Source organism: Mesoplodon mirus (assembly GCF_964341445.2).
Source record: "Mesoplodon mirus genome assembly, chromosome: 12".
Lineage (NCBI taxonomy): Eukaryota > Metazoa > Chordata > Mammalia > Artiodactyla > Ziphiidae > Mesoplodon > Mesoplodon mirus.
Window position 1 is genome coordinate 5214871 of NC_138988.1, and position 20374 is coordinate 5235244.

The 20374-nt window shown below is 43.6% G+C and overlaps 1 protein-coding gene across 1 annotated transcript in view; it reads right to left on the minus strand.

Moving 5' to 3' along the window:
- Positions 1 to 4265: 4265 nt before the first annotated feature.
- The window catches only part of PPARG (peroxisome proliferator activated receptor gamma), a 131969-nt gene continuing 115860 nt past the window's right edge, over positions 4266 to 20374 (minus strand). Inside the window, exon 8 of the mRNA XM_082639406.1 lies at positions 4266 to 4688. Within this exon, the coding sequence (XP_082495532.1) occupies positions 4441 to 4688 (248 nt within the window). The 3' untranslated portion in view covers positions 4266 to 4440. The remainder of the gene's footprint in view (positions 4689 to 20374) is intronic.

Here is a 20374-nt window from a genome sequence, read left to right on the forward strand (position 1 = left end):
CCCTGGTCGGGGAACCATCCTGCATGCTGCGTGGCATGGCCAAAATACCAAAAAATTAAAAAAAAATAAGTCACACGAGGATACTGTCCCCCCAAGAGCTGTGTTTTCCAGATGCCACAGTCCTAAGTGACTTATACAATAGTTATACAATATTTATACAATAATCTCTTGATTGTCACAATAATCCCTCTCAGGACTTGATTCCATCCTTTTCCTTTGCTCTCCAGTGCAGATACTCATACTAGCTTCATGTTTGTCCCTTTGAGCTTGTCTTGTTAAACTGTGTAATTCAACACCTTTGAGCAAATTAATCCTAGACTCCTAGGACCTTGGGCATATTGCTTAACTTCTTTGACCCTCAGGGTTTCCTCTGTCCTTTGAGTTGGTTGTTTCCTTTAGCTCTAATTTTCTGGAATTCCAGGACAAATACAGAGCCTGTCTGGAAATGGGTGTAGGATGTGCACATGGGGTAGAAATGACCTTGCCATCAAGGTGCAGGAGCTTTGTGGTGAAGGGAATGAGAGGCCCTGGCTCCTGGGACCAGTGACAGGGAGGGTGGCAGGGTCCTTCAGCCAAAGGCTGTAACCTGACCCCAGGTAATGTGGTGAGTCAGAACCTCTAGGGCGCAGGAAGAAGCATGTGGTATGCATGACCCCAGGGGCAGAGCTGGGCCTACAAGATTGTGAGATGGAAATCACCAACGGGTCTGGAATGGAGAGAGCTTCCCGTGCCTTCCCGTGCAGCTGTTCAGCAGTCGGATGGCCATTGGAAGCAGTGTAGAGGGGATTTGACTTTTAGAGAGATTTTCCAAAATGCAAATTTGGTCACATCCCTCTTCTGCCTGACAACATCCACTGGATCCCTACGGCCTACAAATACAGTCAAGGGAGGTTCCTCAGCACGGAGCGCAAGGCTGTCCCAACCCAACGCTGGCTTGGCCACACGCACGTCTCACCCCCTCCGCTAGGGCAGCCGTCCCTGACTTCTTGCTGTTTTCTGAGCTTGTTCCATACTGTGACACTTCTGTGCCTCCCCACACCCCCCGTGAACCCTTTTTCCCATCTCTAGACAGTTCATCACCAGCACATCTGACCTCATCAGCATCATGTGGCCCCCTCGAGGGCAGGGCCTCGACACAGCCCCCTTCACATGGTGGCAGACCCCACCGGTGACCGAACGGCGCATACATTTAATGAATGAGGTGGGATTAGATGGCATCCGACCATCTTCTAAACTCCTAAGATGCCACTATTTTCCTTCATTCCAATAAGCATTTAAATGGAAGGCCCACCATGCACAGGCACAGTAATAGTGATAATTACGTAAATGGAGGCAACCAGGGGCCAGAGGCCAAGGACCGGGCTGGGGTGAGGGAAGAGGAAAATAGGGGGGTGGACACTTAGTGAAGACAGGCGTCTTGGTCCCTTTGTTTCGTAACCCCAAACCGTTCCAGCAAGTATGTAGGAGGAGAGGAGGAAAGAGAACGCAACAGCGTGGTCCACCTGGAGATGAGCTCTGGTTTCTTCTCTCAGGATTCAGAATGGAAATTAGCTTTCTTGAGGAGGGCTCATCCCCACCCCAGGGCCCAGGTCGGTTGATGTGATCGTGTCTGTGGTTCTAGAGGTCTGAGCTCAGAAGATGTCTCTCCTAAAGGCTCAGGGATTCTACATTTTTAGGGACTCACTTCTGTACCCTGACTCCTTCCAAGGGAATAGGTATCCAGGGGCCAATTTCCAACCTTGTCAGCCCTGTCCTGCTTTACCAGCACCACACAGCAGGAGACACAAAGCAAGTTAGGACCTGCCCACAAAAAAGATTCGCCTGGTAGCCTCGAGGGGCCAAGAAAAAGCCACTGGAATCCAGGAGCAACTAAGTAAACCTACACAGCAGTCTGGTCCCTCAGCCCTGCTGCCCTCAGAGGAGCTGATGTAGCCGACCCTCCGGTTTCTGCCCCCGAGCTGACGATGGAGCATTTGCAGGGTGGCACCAGCCTGGCTTCCCAGCCCAAGTTCTTACTGAAGAGCCCCAGTCCTCTTGCTCCTCACCTACAGTTTACAAAAGAAGCCCCTGGGTCACCCCCATTTCTGATCGTGTCTAGAGAAGCAGGGTGTGCGGATACGCTTTCTGCCCTGGGTGCCCCGCCGCTCCAGTGTTCCATGGGCAGCGGGGAGGTGGGGGAGGAGCCAGGCCGTATCCAAGGCGGGTGCTGGGGAAGGGCCCTTGTGGGAGCCTCGAAACCGTTTTTCTTTCTTCCTTTTTTTTTTTTTTTTTTTGGCTCTTGACCACGGTTACTTTTCTTCCTATTTTTGTCAACACAAATCCCTAAGTGTGTTTGTGTCCGGAGAAAGTGCTGTGAGTAACTGATGATACATTTGTTGATGAACTTGTGAATCATCCTGGGGGAGAGGGAGTCCAGAGAGTGGAGCGGGAGCTCTGGAGGCTGCATAGGACGTGTCGTAAAATATTTAGCAAATGACCGTCCAAACCACAGGGAAAAAGTCAGAGAGATGGGAATTTGAAAGCTGCCAGGATTTAAAAGCTATTTAATGCTAACCATCAGTGCCAAAGAGCTGAGAGCGGCTCCCTTCTTCCCTGCGTTGGCAACGACAGCCCCGAGAATGTGGAGAGGCTTTGGACTGGCCGTGGCTGCACTGAAAGGCTCTTTGTTCGAGCCCTCCTGTAAACAAGGGATCTCCTCTGAGGTGGAATCCTCACCTTGTCTACTGCCCGCACCCTCTCTCTTTCTCAGGATCCCCCAATGATAACTCTCCAGGAGGCACAGCAGGGAAGCCGCTAGCTGCTTGGCATCAAGGAAAGAAAAAACAGCCCCATGATGGACTGAATTTATCACTTTCCTTTCCAACGTTCCGAGGTCACTTATACAACGACCTCAGTCCTTTGGTTCTAAAGGTCTGAGCTCAGGAGCTGTCTCTCCTAAAGGGTTAGGGATCTTGCATTTTTAGGGCTGGGGTCAGGACTCACTGCTCTAACCTGACTCTTTGGAGATCTGTTTATTTTGGGGTAAAGGATGAAAAGGTCTTTCCTGATATTTTGGCTTGAAAGCCTCGAAAGTTATGTCCTCCTCAGTATCAACACCACGAGGAAAGATAAACTAAGGGAGAAGCGGCAGGGGGATAATTTAGGTCAGTGGAAACAATCATTCTAGAGAAGAGAGACCTCAGCATAGTTTGCTGAGAGGCGTTCTTCAAAGTCATCATATGTGTTCATGGCTAAGCAATGCTAATGAACTTGGTGGCCTCAATCAACAAATCTGTGCATTATGCCAAGAAGGTCCCTGCTTTTAGGGAACATATCATCTATTTTGCTGGGGAGGCATGCATTACCTAAACAGATAATTAGCCTTTGAGGTTACAAAATTCAGAGCTCCCTGGGCAAGGTGGTCCCAAGGAGGCCAGCAGAATACCTGTAGCAACACTGCTCTATGTACGTCGGGACCAGAATGCGGCCCTTCTCCCTCATTCATGTTTTATTTTGGTTTTGTTTCCTTTTGTTGTTGTTATTCCTGCGATTTTGCTTCCCTAGAATGTCTTCTCTTCCACTGTCTACCTATCCCAAGTCCAACACATCCTTTGAAGCCCACTTGAATGAATTTACAGTCACTCATGACTTTTCCAATCTTCATTACTTTGAACTCTTAGAGTACTTGGAGTCTGAACCATTCATTTGGCACATGGTTGTACTGTGTATTTTAATCTGTTTTTAAGAAGGATTCATATTTTCTCCTCAATTCAATGGTAAGTTCTTTTTGGCAGGTGCCACATCTTATAACACTTCTGTGTTACCCACAGCATCTAGCCGTTAATACCTGCCACTGGGTATTTGCACATGCCTTGGTATCCTGTTAGAGGCTGCTGTTGGTGAGTGAAAATCTTGGTTGGCATTGGGGAAGAAGATTGAATTCTTGGTAGGCCTAGGGATACGCCCCAAATGAGTACTTCTGGGTTAAGAAACACATGCTCTGAGCAGTTTTTGGTCCTGAAGTTCCATTCTTAGTTGTGATTTTTAAAGCAGATAGAAGGTTCAGAAAAGTTGTAAATTGAGTATAAAAAATTATTCGACTGAGAATGAAAACTGATCAGCAATTCCATTCATAGTGTTTCACATGTGTAAGAAAGGAAGGAAAAAGAAAAGGAAGAGGGAGGAGATAAAAGGAAAAAAAGCCTGGAGGGTGGAGTGGGGGACACAGCAGACTCAGTCTTCAAATACAACAGCAATTTCACGATGTAATAATTTTTAATATTAAAAGTAAATTGTAAATGTATCTTTATAAACAATATGCATAAAATAGATCTATTATTCTAAAACCTTTTCTTTTTCAAATGCTTTTTCACAGTAATTTTTTAGGTGTCAGATTTTTCCCTCAAAATAATAGTGCAATTGGAAGAAGGAAAATGTTGTCAGTGAACTCGGACTTCTCTGCTAATACAAGTCCTTGTATATTTCCTGTAGGAGCGGGTGAAGACTCATGTCCGTCTCTGTTTTCTTTATTACTTGCAACAGCTGCACATGTTCTGTCACAATCTGTCTGAGGTCTGTCATTTTCTGGAGCAACTTGGCAAAGAGCTGAGAGGACTCGGGGTGGTTCAGCTTGAGCTGCAGCTCCAAGGCTTGCAGCAAGTTGTCTTGTATGTCCTCAATGGGCTTCACATTCAGCAAACCGGGGCGGTCTGGGGGAGCAGAAATGGAAGACAGAACAGCAGGTTCAGTTACAAAATTCTCTGGCTCCACATCTGAGGCATATTCAGCCAAACAACTCACTTTTTGTTGGTTTTGCTTTGGTTCTAAAATAGGGTATGGAGGAAGGGAAAGCAGATAGTGGGCAAGAACTGCATACAAGGAGAATGGAATGAAAACCAAGACTATCAAAGCTCTTTCCAGGGCCATTCTCTTCCTGGCCAAGACGAAATCTGTGTGACCAGTTGACAGAAGAGGGTGGCAAGGCAATCGTCTCACCAGACGGGGGACTCTCCTGCTGGCATGTTTCTCCTCACTCAGAAATCTCATTTTCAACTTCTGTTCCTTCCTGATGAGTCTATGTTTTATAACCTCTACTTACTTTCTTACCACTACTTTAAACACACTTTTAACACAGACTTTGTCGTCTTTTTGCTTAATATAGCTCATGCATTTTCGAAGAGACAAGACATAGTTTTCAAATACTGTTACACTTGGGAAGGATAGACCAGATTTTAACATAGGCTTCTTCTGATTAGTGAGGTTGCAGGTAATTTTCACTTTCTTCTTTATACTTTTCCTTATTTGAACTTTTAAATGGCAAGCTTAAGTTACTTTTAAGTTTTTAATGTTTTTGCTTCATGTAGATCTTTTTAGATTCCACCTTAAATACTTTCTAGTATTCTTCTTTACTTTTACTTCTTTACTTTCTTGTATTCTATACTTCTTTTTCATTACATTTTCTAATGTATCCCTGCTGATGTTTAGAAAAAAATGATTGGCTTTGTTATATTGAATCTATTCCAATTTCACTCTTGTCAATTCAAATAGTTTTTATCATGGATTAAAAAAAATTTTTGGACAGACAATTTCATCTGCAAATAATCATAGTTTTATTTATTTCTTCTTTTCCAGTGTTTATAGTTCTCATTTCTTTTTCTTGCCATACTGCATTGGCTAATGTCTCTAGTATGGTATTAAATAATAGTAGTGTTGGGAGGCATTCTTGTTTTATTCCTAACCTTGAAGGAAATGCTTCTAATGGTTTACCACAAGTATGATGTTTACTGGATTATGGTGGATAGGTTTTTCTCCTGGCTCTCCAATAGTTTTAAAGTGTTTAATTTGTTTTAGTCAGGAATGTTGTTGCATTTCATCAAATGTTTTAAAGTTTTTCTACCTAGAGTGATGACCATATGGTTTTATCTTAATCTAGTGTAGTGAATTACTTTAATAGATTTTCTTATACTCTTGCATTTGTTTGCTAATATTTTATTTAGGGCTTTTAAATCTGTGAGATTGGTCCAGAGTCTTTTTTTGTGTGTGTGCTACCTTTTGCCTCTTTTGGTAATAAATGTTAACTAGTCTTATAGACTGAGTTGAGAAGTTTTCCTTCTGTTTCTATGTAGTCATGATCTATTCCTTGATGGTTTCTTGGAATTTATTTGCAGAACCATCTGAGCCTGGTGGTAAATCTTTGACTATCTTTAATTTTCCTCCTATAGTTTTTAATTTATTCAGGTTTTCTACTACTTATAAAGGAAAATTTTAGTAATTTATATTGGAATAAAGTTGCACATAATATTCTCTTAGAATCTGAATCTCTTTTATTATTTTTATATATACCTCCTTTAACTGAATGCTTTTTATTTGTGTATTGTCTCACTTAAAAATTTGACTTGCCAAAGGTTTATGTATTTTTTGCTTTTTAAAAAAGCACAACTCCTGGTTTTACTGATCAACTCTGTTTTTGAAAATTGCCTTTTGTTTTCAATTTAGCTAATTCATTCTTTTAACTTTCTTTAGGTTTTTTTTTTTCCTCTTTTTCTCATTTCTTGGGTTGAATGCTTAATTCATTTAGTTTCAGTATTTCTTATTTTCTGATAGATGAGTTTAAGGCTCTAAAATTTCCTCTGAGTGTCACTTCTGTTTCACCCCATAGCTTTGGTAAATCATACTCTCACAGTTCTTTTCTAAATAGTCTGTTTTACTATTTTGATTTCACTTTTAATCTAAGAGTTATATAGAGACATGTTTTTAGATTTCCAAGTGGAAAGTCTGAGTGTTTGTTTTTGTTTTTTCTAATTTCTAAGTTTGGTTAGAATATACGGTTTTCTCATTAAGGCTCAGCAGAGGGGCACAGAGATTATGTATGACATTCAGGTCACTCACTTGATACCTTGTACTGATTCCAAATTTTAGCTCTTGAAGGCCAATCACCCTCTTTTTCTCATTTTAACTCTTCTCCCCTTCACTGTAAACTAAAGCACTGTATAAAAGTTTTTACTTCCCTTTTTAATGTTCCTCATTGTCTTGCCTCCGTTTATCATTGTGCCTTTGCTTAAGCCCTTTCCACACCAAGTCCCTCAAACATCCTACATTCTGTCATAACTGTGCTTAGGCACGTTCTGTTCCTCCTGCTGGGAGCAGTCTCACCTTCCCTCCAACCATCCTACTGATTTCAGCCTACTCTTCAAAATCTAGCCCGTGTCCTTATGTCCTGGAGCCTTCCTGGAGATCATCCCTTCCTTGCCCCTGTTCTTCCAATCCCCTTTCTCTGGTCCTCATAGCATTCTACAAACACCTCAATTGCTACTATCCTAGTAGATTACATTTATTGAGTGGTTATCATTTCCCAAAACTCGTACTGAGGGCTTTATATACAATATATCATTTAAGCTCCACAATAACTCCATGAGGTCAGTGCTTTAAGGAGGGGAAAATGAAGATTTAGAGAAAGGAGTTAGATCCTGCCCAAGATCTGCCACTTGCTAGTAAACAGCACTGCTGAAAGTTGAATCTGATTCCGAATGCTACACTCTTAACTCTTATTTCCTTGTATTATAGGTACTGATTTTCTTGTTTTTCTCCCCTACTTGGCCACGAGAGATCAGAGGGCAGAGACTATGTCTTGATCATCTCTGAGGCTCCAGTGGAAACACAGGAAGCACTCAGCTGGCTGAGTTTATGAGTGAGAAGGCTGTTCTAGCCAAGAGTCCTGAATTGAAAAGTACAGTTCTTCTGGTTGGTGAACAAGCCTAAAGGCAGGATCAATGCACAAAGAAGAAGTCTCCAGAAATAGCGTTTTCCTGTATTTGGTAAACTCGAGCAACCTTTACCCGCTGAGATGAGACACAGGAGAGCAAGGTGAGAACGGTCTCAGGTGGGCTTTTCGGAACTCTAAACATGCTCTTAAATTTTTTTTTCTTTTTTCTTATTTTAAATTACAGACAGAAAGTTACCTGTAGTTTGATTTTCTCCCCTCAACTTCTCTAACATCTCCCATTGACTGGAGTAATTTTTTTTTTAAATTTCAGCACTTAATTTTGGAAACATTAGCAAGAATCTCAGCTTCTGAGAATGAAACAGATGATTTAGTCCTGGCCTAGAGAATCACACCCCTGGAGGAGTTGTCCTTTCTCACAGTTGCTATGCAATAATGAAACCCCCTGACACTTCAAGGAAAACCAGATCCTGGATTGGTGCCTTGGGTTTAATAGTTGCCGATCCTCCCCCTGAACAGACGTGCCAGATTTCAAAGGCCTGGACTGGACAGCAAATGCATGTGCGTTGGCAGTGGCAGCATTTTGTGTCGAGGCGTCGGTGTACACCCTTGTACAGACCCTCTGCTCACTGAGGCCCTGGCCCCTCAGAGCCTTTTCTCCTTCCTCCTTCCTCTAGAGCAGCATCCGTGGGGTCTGAACTTCTGCAGAAGAGATTATGTTAATCTACTAGGTTTCATTTATCGTGACAGTTCAAACAAGCAAACCCTCAAATGCAGCTGATCGGGCTTGCTGGAAACACTTGGCTGCCGTGCAGTACAATGGAACTGTTCCCTCTAGGAGTGGAGAAGGATCTGGTTTGGATTTTCAAACCTCTCTTTGGCAAGTTATTTTTTATGATGTGACAGATGAAGTTTGGCTGAAATTTTGTGGCCACTGATTTATATTTTCTCTAGTGACAAGTTAGATCATTTACAGATCTGTCCCACTGTCGCCCTTACTGAGCCTCAGTCAAGGCAAGAATGGAGAGCAGGAGAGCAGGAAAGTGGTCGCTCTACTTTTAGGTCTCTCACTAACCAGTTCTGTGACCTTGGGCAAACTGATCAAGTTCACAGCGCCTCAATTTTCTCCTCTGTAAACGAAGAGGATTGGATTAGAGAGGTGATCTCTAAGACCCTAGTTCAAAAGTTGTAAGCTCTATTCTTATTTGTAATTCCCTTTACAAAAGTCACACAATTAAACAGGGGAAATTAACTCAAAATCTAAATAGAAAAGTATATCAACAGGCTTACACATTAAACTTAAAACATTTGGCTTATTTAAAAAGCAAAAAAGCTTCCTTTGGTCTTAAGCACTCCCTAGGGTCAAGGGCAAAAGGGATTTGTCAGGGTTGTCCCCACCCTTTACCCTCCAGTCAGCTCCAAGGCTTTCCCTGCTTCCCCTGCCTGTCTTTCTCTTTCCACTTTCCTTCTACTCACACTTGAACACTTACTGAGCTAAGCTGGGCACCACAAACGTGCCACAGGAATCTGTCTAAAGACCTAGCCGTCCTGGGTCCCTTCTCTTCCTTCTCCCTTTCCCATTGGCCCAGGGCCTGCGAAGGTATTGTTCTTAGAAGGCTGGTCTGAGGTCCTCTCCCTACACCTTGCTGAGGGTTAGAGTTGGGGTCTGGAATAGGATCAGGGTCAAGGGACCTCCTTCATTGGCCCTAGGTTGCCTAGAAAGCCCTTTTGGGAAAGTGCGTGCTGACTCAGGCTCCAGGACCCAACACTCGAGGAAGCTGGAGTCAATTACCGGTTCCTTACTCCCCAGGCTGCAAAGAATTGGGAAAGAAACCTTTCCGGTCCCCATCGTGCAGCGCTGGAATTGATTAGAGAGCACTGTTGATTGTGGGCAAATCTACAAAGCTCCCATCTTATCCAGATCTGGTTCTGTTAAGTGAAGAGCTTATCTGAAGCAGATTCAAATTCTCTGGACCCTCCTGGGATCTTCCCACCTGGGCCAGGCATTTCCCTAGACCAGATTTTCTCAGGAGGGGTCTCAGTTAGGGAACCAGATGGCCACAGTGGCATCTCCTGAAGGAGATGCAGAAAAACCAAAGCGCATGGTATTGTTTCTTTTCTAGTTGCTGCTGTCATGCTGTTCCCAGCTTTTTCCTATTGGATTTCTTTCTGATGGAGACAAATCTGAAAAGGATTGTACCCAGGGCATTTAGGAAAAAGAAGTCTGATAGCTGGGCAGCTGTAAATTGATCCGAAGGCAATGAAAGAACTTAGCTCAGGTGTGGGCTAAAACTGAAGGGGGTGGAGCTCCTTCGGGAGCTCACACTTTGCATTTCACTTCCTTTTACTCTTGCTCCCCAATTTCCTTTATTCTATTGCTTCCTAAGTTCACAGATGTGTTAAAAAGAGGAGTGGATTTGGAAACTGAAGACTTGATCTCATCTCTTCTCCACTTAGCTTCCATGTGACTTTGGACAAGTCATCTTATCTTTCTGGGTTTTGGCTGAATTTTCAAGGCAACGGTGGTGTTTCTTTCCTAAGGTCATGGTTAGAAGGAGTCAGGTAAAGGAGCTTTGTAACATTTTACTATCCTCTGTGTTTGTTCAGACAGAGGCAGTTTCCACAGGAATGGGGTCCGAAGCGTAAACAGGGGTGGGGTGGCATGTGTGCAATTGGGAAATGGGAGGTTTCTGAGCTGTTATTTGTAGAGCATAAGTTCAGGAGCATGAGAAAATGATTCCTGATGCAGATACACATTTGGGGTTTGGGGCAAGTTCTCATTCTTGTAGTTGAACACATGTAAGCAGGACTGAGAACAATAATGAAACAGAGAAGCCCCCGAGCTGATATTCACTTCTTCCTTAGAGACGGTGTTAGGGATTCTGCGGTCCTTTCCTGGTCTAACCGTCAGGATCATGGGGATCATGAGGCGAAACTCTGAATTCACCCAAGTTTGTCTTTGGTAAACTGGTCTGGCCTGTAGCAATTCCCTCCCACCATCCTACCGCTAAGAGAAAATAACCTAAGAAAGTTTCCCATGTTCTTTTCATATTTAAATTTGAACCGGGGCTTGACCGAGTGCGGGCTTGATTCTCAACTCTGCCTCCACACTGAAACCATCTGGGGAAATTAAAAACACGCAAACTAATACCTGGGTCCCATCTTGAGAGACTCCGATTGACTTGGCCTCAGGTATGACCGCCAATGTTCCTAAAAGCTTTCAGGCGATTCTAATGGGAAGCTGAGAGCAAACACCACTGGTGTAGTGAGAAGCAGTTGGAATGTCAACCTGAAAACTTACTTGCTGGGTAATCTCGGGCGAGTTCCTTAACCTCTCTGTACCTTGGTTTCCTCATTTAAAAGATGGAGACATGACAGTAATCTAGCTCGCAGTGTTGTCGAGAGGATGAAATGAGTTACTAGATGGAAGGTGCTCAGAGCAGCGTCTGACACATGGGAAGTTAGCTATTTCTATTCACACTAGTGTAACAGTACAGTCCAACGTGCCTCTTTTCTTTCTTACCTTTCTCCTCCTCTCATTTCTGCGATGCTCTTGGGTCTTCTCTGTATCTTTCCTATTCTTTTGCCCTTAATTGCTCCCTTCTTCTCCACCCCGCCTTCTAGATGCTTTTCCCTTTCCACTCATGGGACTGCACCTTGCTGGGGATGTGGTGTCTAGAATCCTAGCAAGGCCAGCCTAAATTAATCAGAAGTGTGAACAATGGATGATTTGGGGAGAAATGTGGTTGATGGCTGCTATCAGGGAAAGGGAACAACAGAACAGAGATCTTGTACCGAACAGATGAAGATCATCGGTGACAAGCATGTCTGCTGTGAACGCACGTGTGGCTAGTGGAGTCCTTCCCTCTGAAGTGGTCCCCGTTCTAACATATCCCTGTTAAACAACAGTTAAATAAATGCTTTCTCTGTCTGTGTCCAAATGACAACCGCAAAATGACACAGCAACGACACGTACGATTTGGCTAGGATGGAGGGCGCGGGTGACCACCACCAAAATGAAACCAAGCCCAGGCAGTATTTTCTTTTATCTGCCCATTAAATAGCAATTGCACACCAAGTCCCCCCACCTCAAATGCTCAACTACCACCTCCAAAAGCCACCTCCCCAACTACAGCACAGAACACAAAAGTATCTGGTAACAAGGTGGGCAGCGCTTTCCTCTCTGCCGCGTTCAGAGCTCGTTTCATCTCTCAACGGCACCTGCCGTGAACGGAGTGTGGGGCCTGCTTTATTTTCAGCTCTTTGAGAATGGAAACAGGATCGGAGACTTCCGTCCTGCCCTTGGGAAGTCTCATCTTTCCCACCTCCTTTCACCAGGGGTTTGGGTCCCCTCGTTCTGATCATTTGTGGTCACTCAAGTGAAGCTCAGCCCCATGGTTTGCTCCCCTTCTCTGTGTCCGGACCAGGGGAGCAGTGGCCTCCCCTCAAGCCGAGGGATGCAGATAAATCTCTGACCCTTCTACGTCCCACACCAGCTTTGATCAAGACTGGGAGGTAGAGGAACCAGGCTCGAGTGGAAAGATGGAGAGTGATTTTTTTCTTCACCATCAAGCCTGACACACTCATGCTCCGAATCCAGTGACTCTCCCTTGCTTCCTCAACCTCTAGAAATGCCAACGGCAAACCAAAGGGAGTCAACAAAATAAAAAGTGGCCAAGGATTTGTTCTCTGCACCTCTCCCCTCTCCCCCACATCTTCCTTTCCAACGTCTTGGAGAAGAACCTGTGATCTCAAAACATAGGCGTGATCTCCAACCTCTAAATACGACCTCTTAACACATAATGTCCCCCAAACTTACAGAATTCCCCACTGCACTCCTGCTCATTGGTACCTCCTTCAAGGGCAGCAGGGCCCAGAGTTCTCCCCTCCCACCCCTCCCTCCCCTCCCTCCCCTCCCTCCAGTATCTCTGTCCTTTGGGGTTTTGTTCTCAATCCACAGCTAATCCCCTTAAAGTGATAGCTGATACAGGGATTAGCTGCTATCTCCTTAGGAGTATTTATATGGTACTAAGGGATTTTAAGAATGCTATTGGTGAAATTTCAAGCAATCCTCTGGCAGGATTGTGTGGAGCTACTTCAAATTATACAGTACAGGGAAGAGGGAAAATGAGCAGTTATTGTGTGCTTACCACGTCCCAGGCATTGTGCCAGAGGCTTCACAGAATGTTCTTTCATTTACTTAGGGAACTGAGAAGGAATTCAGGCTCAGGCAGGTAAATAACGGCCTGAAGTCACACATCTAGTAAGTGGTGGGGTGCGGGGTTTGGGGAGCCCAGAGGCCCCCACCGCCCCATCCTGCCTCTCCTGGTGCACCGGTGGGTGATGCGGCGGGACCCCGGGGGCGGGCGCTCTCCCCGGGAGTGCGGGGCTCCTCACCACCTGCGCCGGCCTCTGGTACCAGGGCCGCTTTCACTCTTCCTCACTTGCGGAGGATCTGTCTGAGTGCCGTGCCAGTCTGGAAGGCTGCCTGGGGTCACCCAGAGTTTAAACACACATTGTGAGAGCCCAAAATGATAAAGTGCTCCCCAAAGCGGCCCACTGACTGGCTTCCAAGATGCTGGTGTGGGGACAGGAATGACTCAGCAGTTTGGCTTTCAAGCCCATGTCTGTCTCTGAGGTCAAGTACAGCGAATGATCCCAGCCTACCAGGCCTGGGGTGAGGAGGGGATTTTATCTCTGAAGCAGTCACAGATAAAGATGCTTCAGTGTTCCACAAATGACAAAAGCCTCTGTGTGTGTGCGCGCATGCATGCGAGTGTGTGTAGTTCAAGTTTCTCAGATGATTCTAGTGTGTTTCTCTTCTCCCTACCCACCCCCACCCCCAATTCTCTGGTTTTGAGAATTTGGGTGCCAGCTGAGAACTTACAAATATACCTCCCTCTGTCTAAACCGAGTCTGTGAGGTTATGAGAAGAGTGAACTAATGGGACATTTACAGATAACCCACACTGAGTCATTACTCAAAGCCATCCCGGCCACCTGACAGGATTTGTCCACTGGTCACGGCAGCATAGTGGGGAGACCAGGACAGCAGGCAAAGAGAGCAGTGCCATACACCGTGCAGACACAGAGCAGGTGCCCATTCAATAGTTTTCAATTAATAAATGAAGGCAAGTACTCTCTGACACAATCATGGGCCAGATGGGAGATATGAACCATGTAATCAACACTCTTCAACTGCCCTGCTCAAGGCTCAGTCACACGAGAAATCAGATGTCTGTGTTTATTCTCAATATCACGAGAACGGTCAGAAAAACAACTTTTACCACTCAGACCCCAGCCTAAGTCTTGTCCAAAAACACTGTACGGATAAAGTAGCTGAATATTTAACTGCCACAGGAGAATGGAAGAAAGTTGGCCTCTTGTTCTTCATAGTATTACTAATGCCTCAGTTTTCAAATATTTTTGGTTTTGTCTCCCCCCAGTTAACTAGTAAGGATGATGCCAACAGACAAAGAAGACATGGGGGCCACTGGGCTGTGGAGAATCAGAGGTCCCCTGAGCTGGAGTCTTCTCAAGAACAGCACAGGCCCGCTCAGGCACGTGCCCTCTATCTTGTTCCAGAGAAGAGCTCGGCTGTCCCTTCTAACTGGTAGAAACAGTCCTGCAGTAAAATGGAAGGATGACACACGAGCTGTCACTATCCTCAAGATTCTGGAGGGCACTTAGGGATGGGGAGGGGAGACGGACACCCACAAGCCCAGAGCCCCTCCCGCTCTGTCCTGCGGATCTTTAGTGCTCTCTAAGCTGGAGGGAGAGGGGTCCCCTGTACACGAACGGGAGGAGTGACGTTGGGATGGTCTCCGAAGGGCAGGAAGAAATTAAGGTACTGGAAGGTATTGTAACAATTTTAAATTTGTCTCACAAATCTTCCTGCAGCCACTTCTCTCCATCGGAACCTGCTATAAGATGGTATCTGATTAAGCTCGGACATATTTGCTTAGGTACATAAAGCTTATGGTCAGCTTCTGCAGGGAGCCTGCGAATGGGGGCTGTGCTACCGGAACAAATGGAAGAACCAGCACCAGTCTCGGCATTAACACTGGGCTCTGTTCCGTCCCAGAACAGTTCTCAAACCTGGGGTGTAATTTTGTTAGGCAGTCAGGTACAAATGGTGTCTTGAGAAGGGCTTTGGAGAGCAGGAAGTAATATCTGGACTCTAACTGGAAATTCTTGATTAAAATACTTGGAGGCAATATGGAAATGGGTAGTTTCTGATAACTGCCAAAGAACCCCAAGTCCAAGGTAAGTAACTGGGATGCTTCCACATCTCAATACACAAAAGGCAGTGGCAGTTAAGGGCATCCGTTTTAAGGTCAGATTGGATAAGACCTTGGCCTCACCGATTAGTAGCTCTGTGACCTTGGGAAAATTGCTTAATCTCTCTAAACTTCTGTTTTCTCCATCTATAAAATGGGGATAATGAGAGACTTTCTAGAATTGCAGGGAAAATTAAACAAAGATTCAGAACACAGGTAAAGTGCTTAGCATCTACTCTGGTTCACAATGAAGTATTCAATAAATGGCAGCTATTATTATTATTAATATTTGATTACTATTCATTCAACAAGGATGTATTAGTACTTATTCTGGGCCAGGTGCTGTACTTTGATTCTATTCTAATTCCAACAGATTAAAAAGTATATATTGATACACATATAAGTCAGGACCAAGGGTAAGAAACAGAGCTCCATGGTATTGACCTGAGAGGTCTAGGAGTTTTCCAACTGTCACAGAATATTAACTCTTCCTTGATCTGTAGATGTACATCTGTGAACAATTCCCCCTTCCTGTACCCTATGCTCCCTGCCCACTCAACAGCAGAAACGCACAGGATCGCTCCAAGAACAGCTGTCCGAAATCGCTTCACAGAGCAAGAACACGGCCGGGACGGCTGGAAACGGGAGGAATTGCTATATAGGAGGTTTGTATAACCCAGCCAGACCCAAGAGGGTAAATGAGGAGGCTGGATGACTTGCCATCTGTGACTGCTGCACCAATATTTACAGCTTCTCTGTCATTAGGATGGCGATGACAATCGGCCTCGAGAAATGTATTGTAAAATCCAGTGAATTTCCTCCCCATATCTTGGAAGTTTGGGAAGAACTGTAATGGATTCCAAACTGTTTTGAATTAACAGAAAGAGCTTTTTCCTGTTTTTCCTGTTGCCGAGTTCCAGCTGGAACCCTCCTAAGCTTTTCTCCAGCAAACAGCCAACGCCCAAGGGGGCAAAGTGTCCAGTGGAGTGTCCTGGGGCTTGTCAGCTTTATTGAGCTTTCTACTTGGCCTTGGTTGCTGGTGGGTTTGAGGAGTTTGCTGGTGTGGCTGGCGTGAGGCTGTGGCGCCAGCTGCAAGCATGCCCTTGCTGGAGGCAGTGTGATTACGCTTGACGCCACCCGTCCAGCCGGCGAGACCAGAGGGGGCAAGGGAAGTTCTTCCCTTATCACCACTCCCAAGGAAGCTGTGCTTCTGGACTCTGGGCCAGACCTTCAGGAGAGCAGTGACGGGACCACAGGTTGGGGCCACCGACACCCTGAGGGAGTTGACCGCATCCGCCAGCCAGGTGGCAGAAGAGACACTGGGAGGTGACAGTGAGGACACCTGGGTTTCCCTCCTAGCACTGCTGCTCACTAGTTGTCAGCTCACCTAAGTCTATGACTCTCTCTTCTCTTTCTATGGAATAAGAATGAAAATACAGGAGAATTGTCAGGATCTAATGAGAGAATGAAAGGGACAAAGTGCTGTCCTTTGGTTCTGGAATATTGTTCTTTTTAGTCTCATTCTTCTTGCCTGAAGCTCGGAGGAGAAAGAGGGAGAGAGGAGAAAACCTTGAGAAGACCTAGGTCATCTTCCTCAGCAAGTGGTTTGCGACTTGAATACATAGTAGAAATGCTGAACACCAGGCCAATCTAAGGACCAAATCTAACAGCATCAGCGGTTTCTAGGACTGAAGCTGAGTGACAGTGATCTTTACGACTGCAACTCCAGTTTTCTCAGCAAACACTTAGTTGGGTCAAATCAGGTACTTTCATCCAAAAATCCCCTTTGGGTCCTCTGGGGATCCCCCGCCCTTAATCTCCCCAATCCCTCACACCCCACTCTTACATAATGCCCATCTCCCCATTTTCCCTTCAGTCTAGGTTCATAGCCTTGACCAGAATGAAACTCTTCTGTGATTCTAAGGCCAGCTTAGAAGAAGGTCACTGGGATCCCTGCCCAAAGTGCTTCTCTCTCAAGTCACTAAAGCTATCTGTAGGCTTCAGAATAAACTGCAGAGGAGAAAATAATCCCTCTTGCTAAGAATAAGCAGGATCAGAAATTTGTTTACGGCATCAAACCTTCTTGCTTGCACAAATGTTTTCCCTTTCAGGAAAACCCAGGACGGGAATTGAGAAATTACATGTTGTACAACAAATTATATGTTGTACTCCAATAAACCACAATCTGAGATGTTGGTTTCACCATCTATAGATGACTGGGACACTGATCCCCCTTGGAACACAGTCTCTGGATTGGAAATGACTGGAGTAGTTCTTTCTCTGGCCTCTACCCAACCAGCTTCTCTGGATAAAGAAGGGAATCAAATTCCTTGGTGTTGAACAAACACGGGGTCCAGTTTATTCATTCTTATCTAGTGCCCATAGGTTGGCTTCATCTACAAAAGCAAACTTTGATCAGGGAAGGATGTGCCTTTTGTGATATGGGAACTAGTCAATGGTAAGTTCTGTTTTTATTTTTAAAGGAAGTCTCAAATGATTCACAGGGTTTTCTTCTCATTATAACCACAGATATAAGATTTTAAGAATGTATGAATGGCAGCTACCTTCAGATTTCTTTCACTGTTGTGAGGATCTAATGAAATCTGGATATTGGCTACTGTGAAGACAGTCTGGGAAACGCTAAGAGAAACTTGTTTATACAGCATCAACATTTAAATGATACCGTTTTTAATTTTCATAATTGAAAGCCAAAGTCTGCAGTATCTATTAAATTGAATAAGTTATTCTCAGAGCTATTTTTGACCAATTTAGAAAAATTTTAAAAGTCTAACTGAATCACTGATTTTCAAATAATCTAGCTTGTGTGTTATGGGCAGTATATGGCATTTTTCTAGATGAAATCATACTGTTGTCTTATGTGCCCATAAAACAACATTGCTCAGGTTCAAAAAGCCCTGATTTAGCATGATTATTTCTTGTCTGACCTTTCCTGGATAGAAACTAAGTATCTTTGAACGGCTTATTTCAAATGCCTCCCTTATTATCTGTGGTAGGAATATAAACTGGTACAAACTACACGGAAAAACCATCTGGCAATAATGAAACAAAAGACTTAAAAGTGTTCATAGCCATCTACCCAGCAATTCTACTTCTGGTAATTTAGAATGAGAAAATAATCTGAAATGTTAACAGAAATTTACACATAAGAAGAATCACCCCAGTGGAATTTAGAACACATTTCCCATAATTTTTTATATTCTTCTCTATAGGTTCTTACAACAAATTATAAGCAACCCAAACATAAATAGGAAGATAATTTAGTGTGTGATGGTCTTTTACAAAATGAAATACGTTATAGTCATTAAAAATGGCAGCATATATTAGAGAAATGCAAATCAAAACTACAATGAGGTATCACCTCACACCAGTCAGAATGGCCATCATTAAAAAGTCCACAAATAACAAATGCTGGAGGGGGCGTGGAGAAAAGGGAACCCTCCTACACTGTTGGTGGGAATGTAAATTGGTGCAGCAGCTATGGAGAACAGTATGGAGGTTCCTCAAAAAATTAAAAATAGAGTTGCCATATGATCCAGCAATCCCACTACAGGGCGTATATCCAGACAAAACTATAATTCAAAAAGGTACATGTACCCTTATGTTCATAACAGCACTATTCACAATAGCCAAGACATGGGAACAATCTAAATGTCCATCAACAGATGAATGGATAAAGAAGATGAGGTGTGTGTGTGTGCGTGTGTGTATACACACGCACACACACATACACACACAACAGAATACTACTCAGCCATAAAAAAGAATGAAATAATGCCATTTGCAGCAACATGGATCCAACTAGAGATTACCATGCTAAGTGAGTTAAGTCAAAAAGACAAAGACAAATACCATATAATATCACTTATATGTGGAATCTAAAATATGACACATATGAACCTATCTATGAAATAGAAACAGACTCACGGACATAGAGAACAGACTTGTGGTTGCCAAGGGGGAGCAGAGGTGGGGGAGGGGTGGAGTGGGAGGTTGGGATTAGCAGATGTAAGCTATTATATATAGAATGGATAAACAGTAAGTTCCTACTGTATAGCACAGGGAATCATGTTCAATATCCTGTGATAAACCATGATGGAAAAGAACACAAAAAAGGAATGTATATCTGTATAACTGGATCACTTTGACAGCAGAAATTAACACAACACTGTAAATCAACTATGCTTCAATTAAAAAAATTTTTTAAATGGTAGCATATATATATATATTGTATATATGCTAGCACATACATAGAAACTTTTTGGTAAGGGGGAAATAGGATTCTCTTAATCCTATTTTATTCTGAGGATAGAGAGCTTTACTTTTCACTTACACCTTTCTGTACTCTGAATTATAAAATGACCATATATACTTTTATTTTTAAAATTAATAAAAATATTAATAAAGAGCATTAGTGGCATGAGAAAATGATTAAGTGAAAAAAGGAATATAAACATGGTATGTATAGTATGATTAGGAAAAATCTTAGAAATATATCACATGTTAATAATTATATTTCCAACTTTCAATAAAAATAAAATGTGCCTTAAAATATTAGCTAGTTAAACAATGCCAACTTGTTTTCTAATCTGGTTTTCCAAAATTGAATCTTTTTCTCCCAGTGGACCTCAAATAAACTGGAATCTCATTCTTCTTTGCTGAATTAATCACAGATCCCAGATGATCAAGGGTCAATTTGTTTAAGAAGTAGATACCGTCAAGATATCAAAACATGTTGGATAGTGTATTTTTGTTACATTGAACATAACACAATAAAGGGGTGCTGCTTCAGAGTTAACTTGCGCTGTGTTGTTATCTATATGCACCCTAGTCATGTAAAGGGCAGTATCAGTGTAGACTCTGGAGCCAGACTGCCTTGGTTCATCATCCTGGCTCCACCTTTGCTGCCTGAGTAATCCTGGGCAAGTGACTGAACCTTTCAGTGCTTTAGTTTCCTTGTTTGCAAAATGGTACTTACCTTACTGGGGTTGTGAGAATTAAATGAATGTGTGTGAAGTGGCTAGAACACTTCCTGCACACAGTAAGTACTTAATAAGTGTTTGCTACTATTATCATTACTAATACACCATGCACCTGATTTCAGAAGCATTCTGCGCTGGAGTAATTGGATAACAAAGGACTGCTCTTTGTAACATGCTGTCTAGTTACACACAGCTTACATCTATAGGACCACTGTCCCCTACACATCAGTTTTCACGCACAGAGGATATTCTGTAGAGTACACACAAAAAGCTCGCCTGAAGTCCATTTCAGTAATGAAAACCGGTCACTTGAAAACAATCTTTATATTAAAGAGATGACACTAAAACTTTCTTCTACTCAAGTTGGAAACGTGGAAGGCCAATGAAACTAGGATT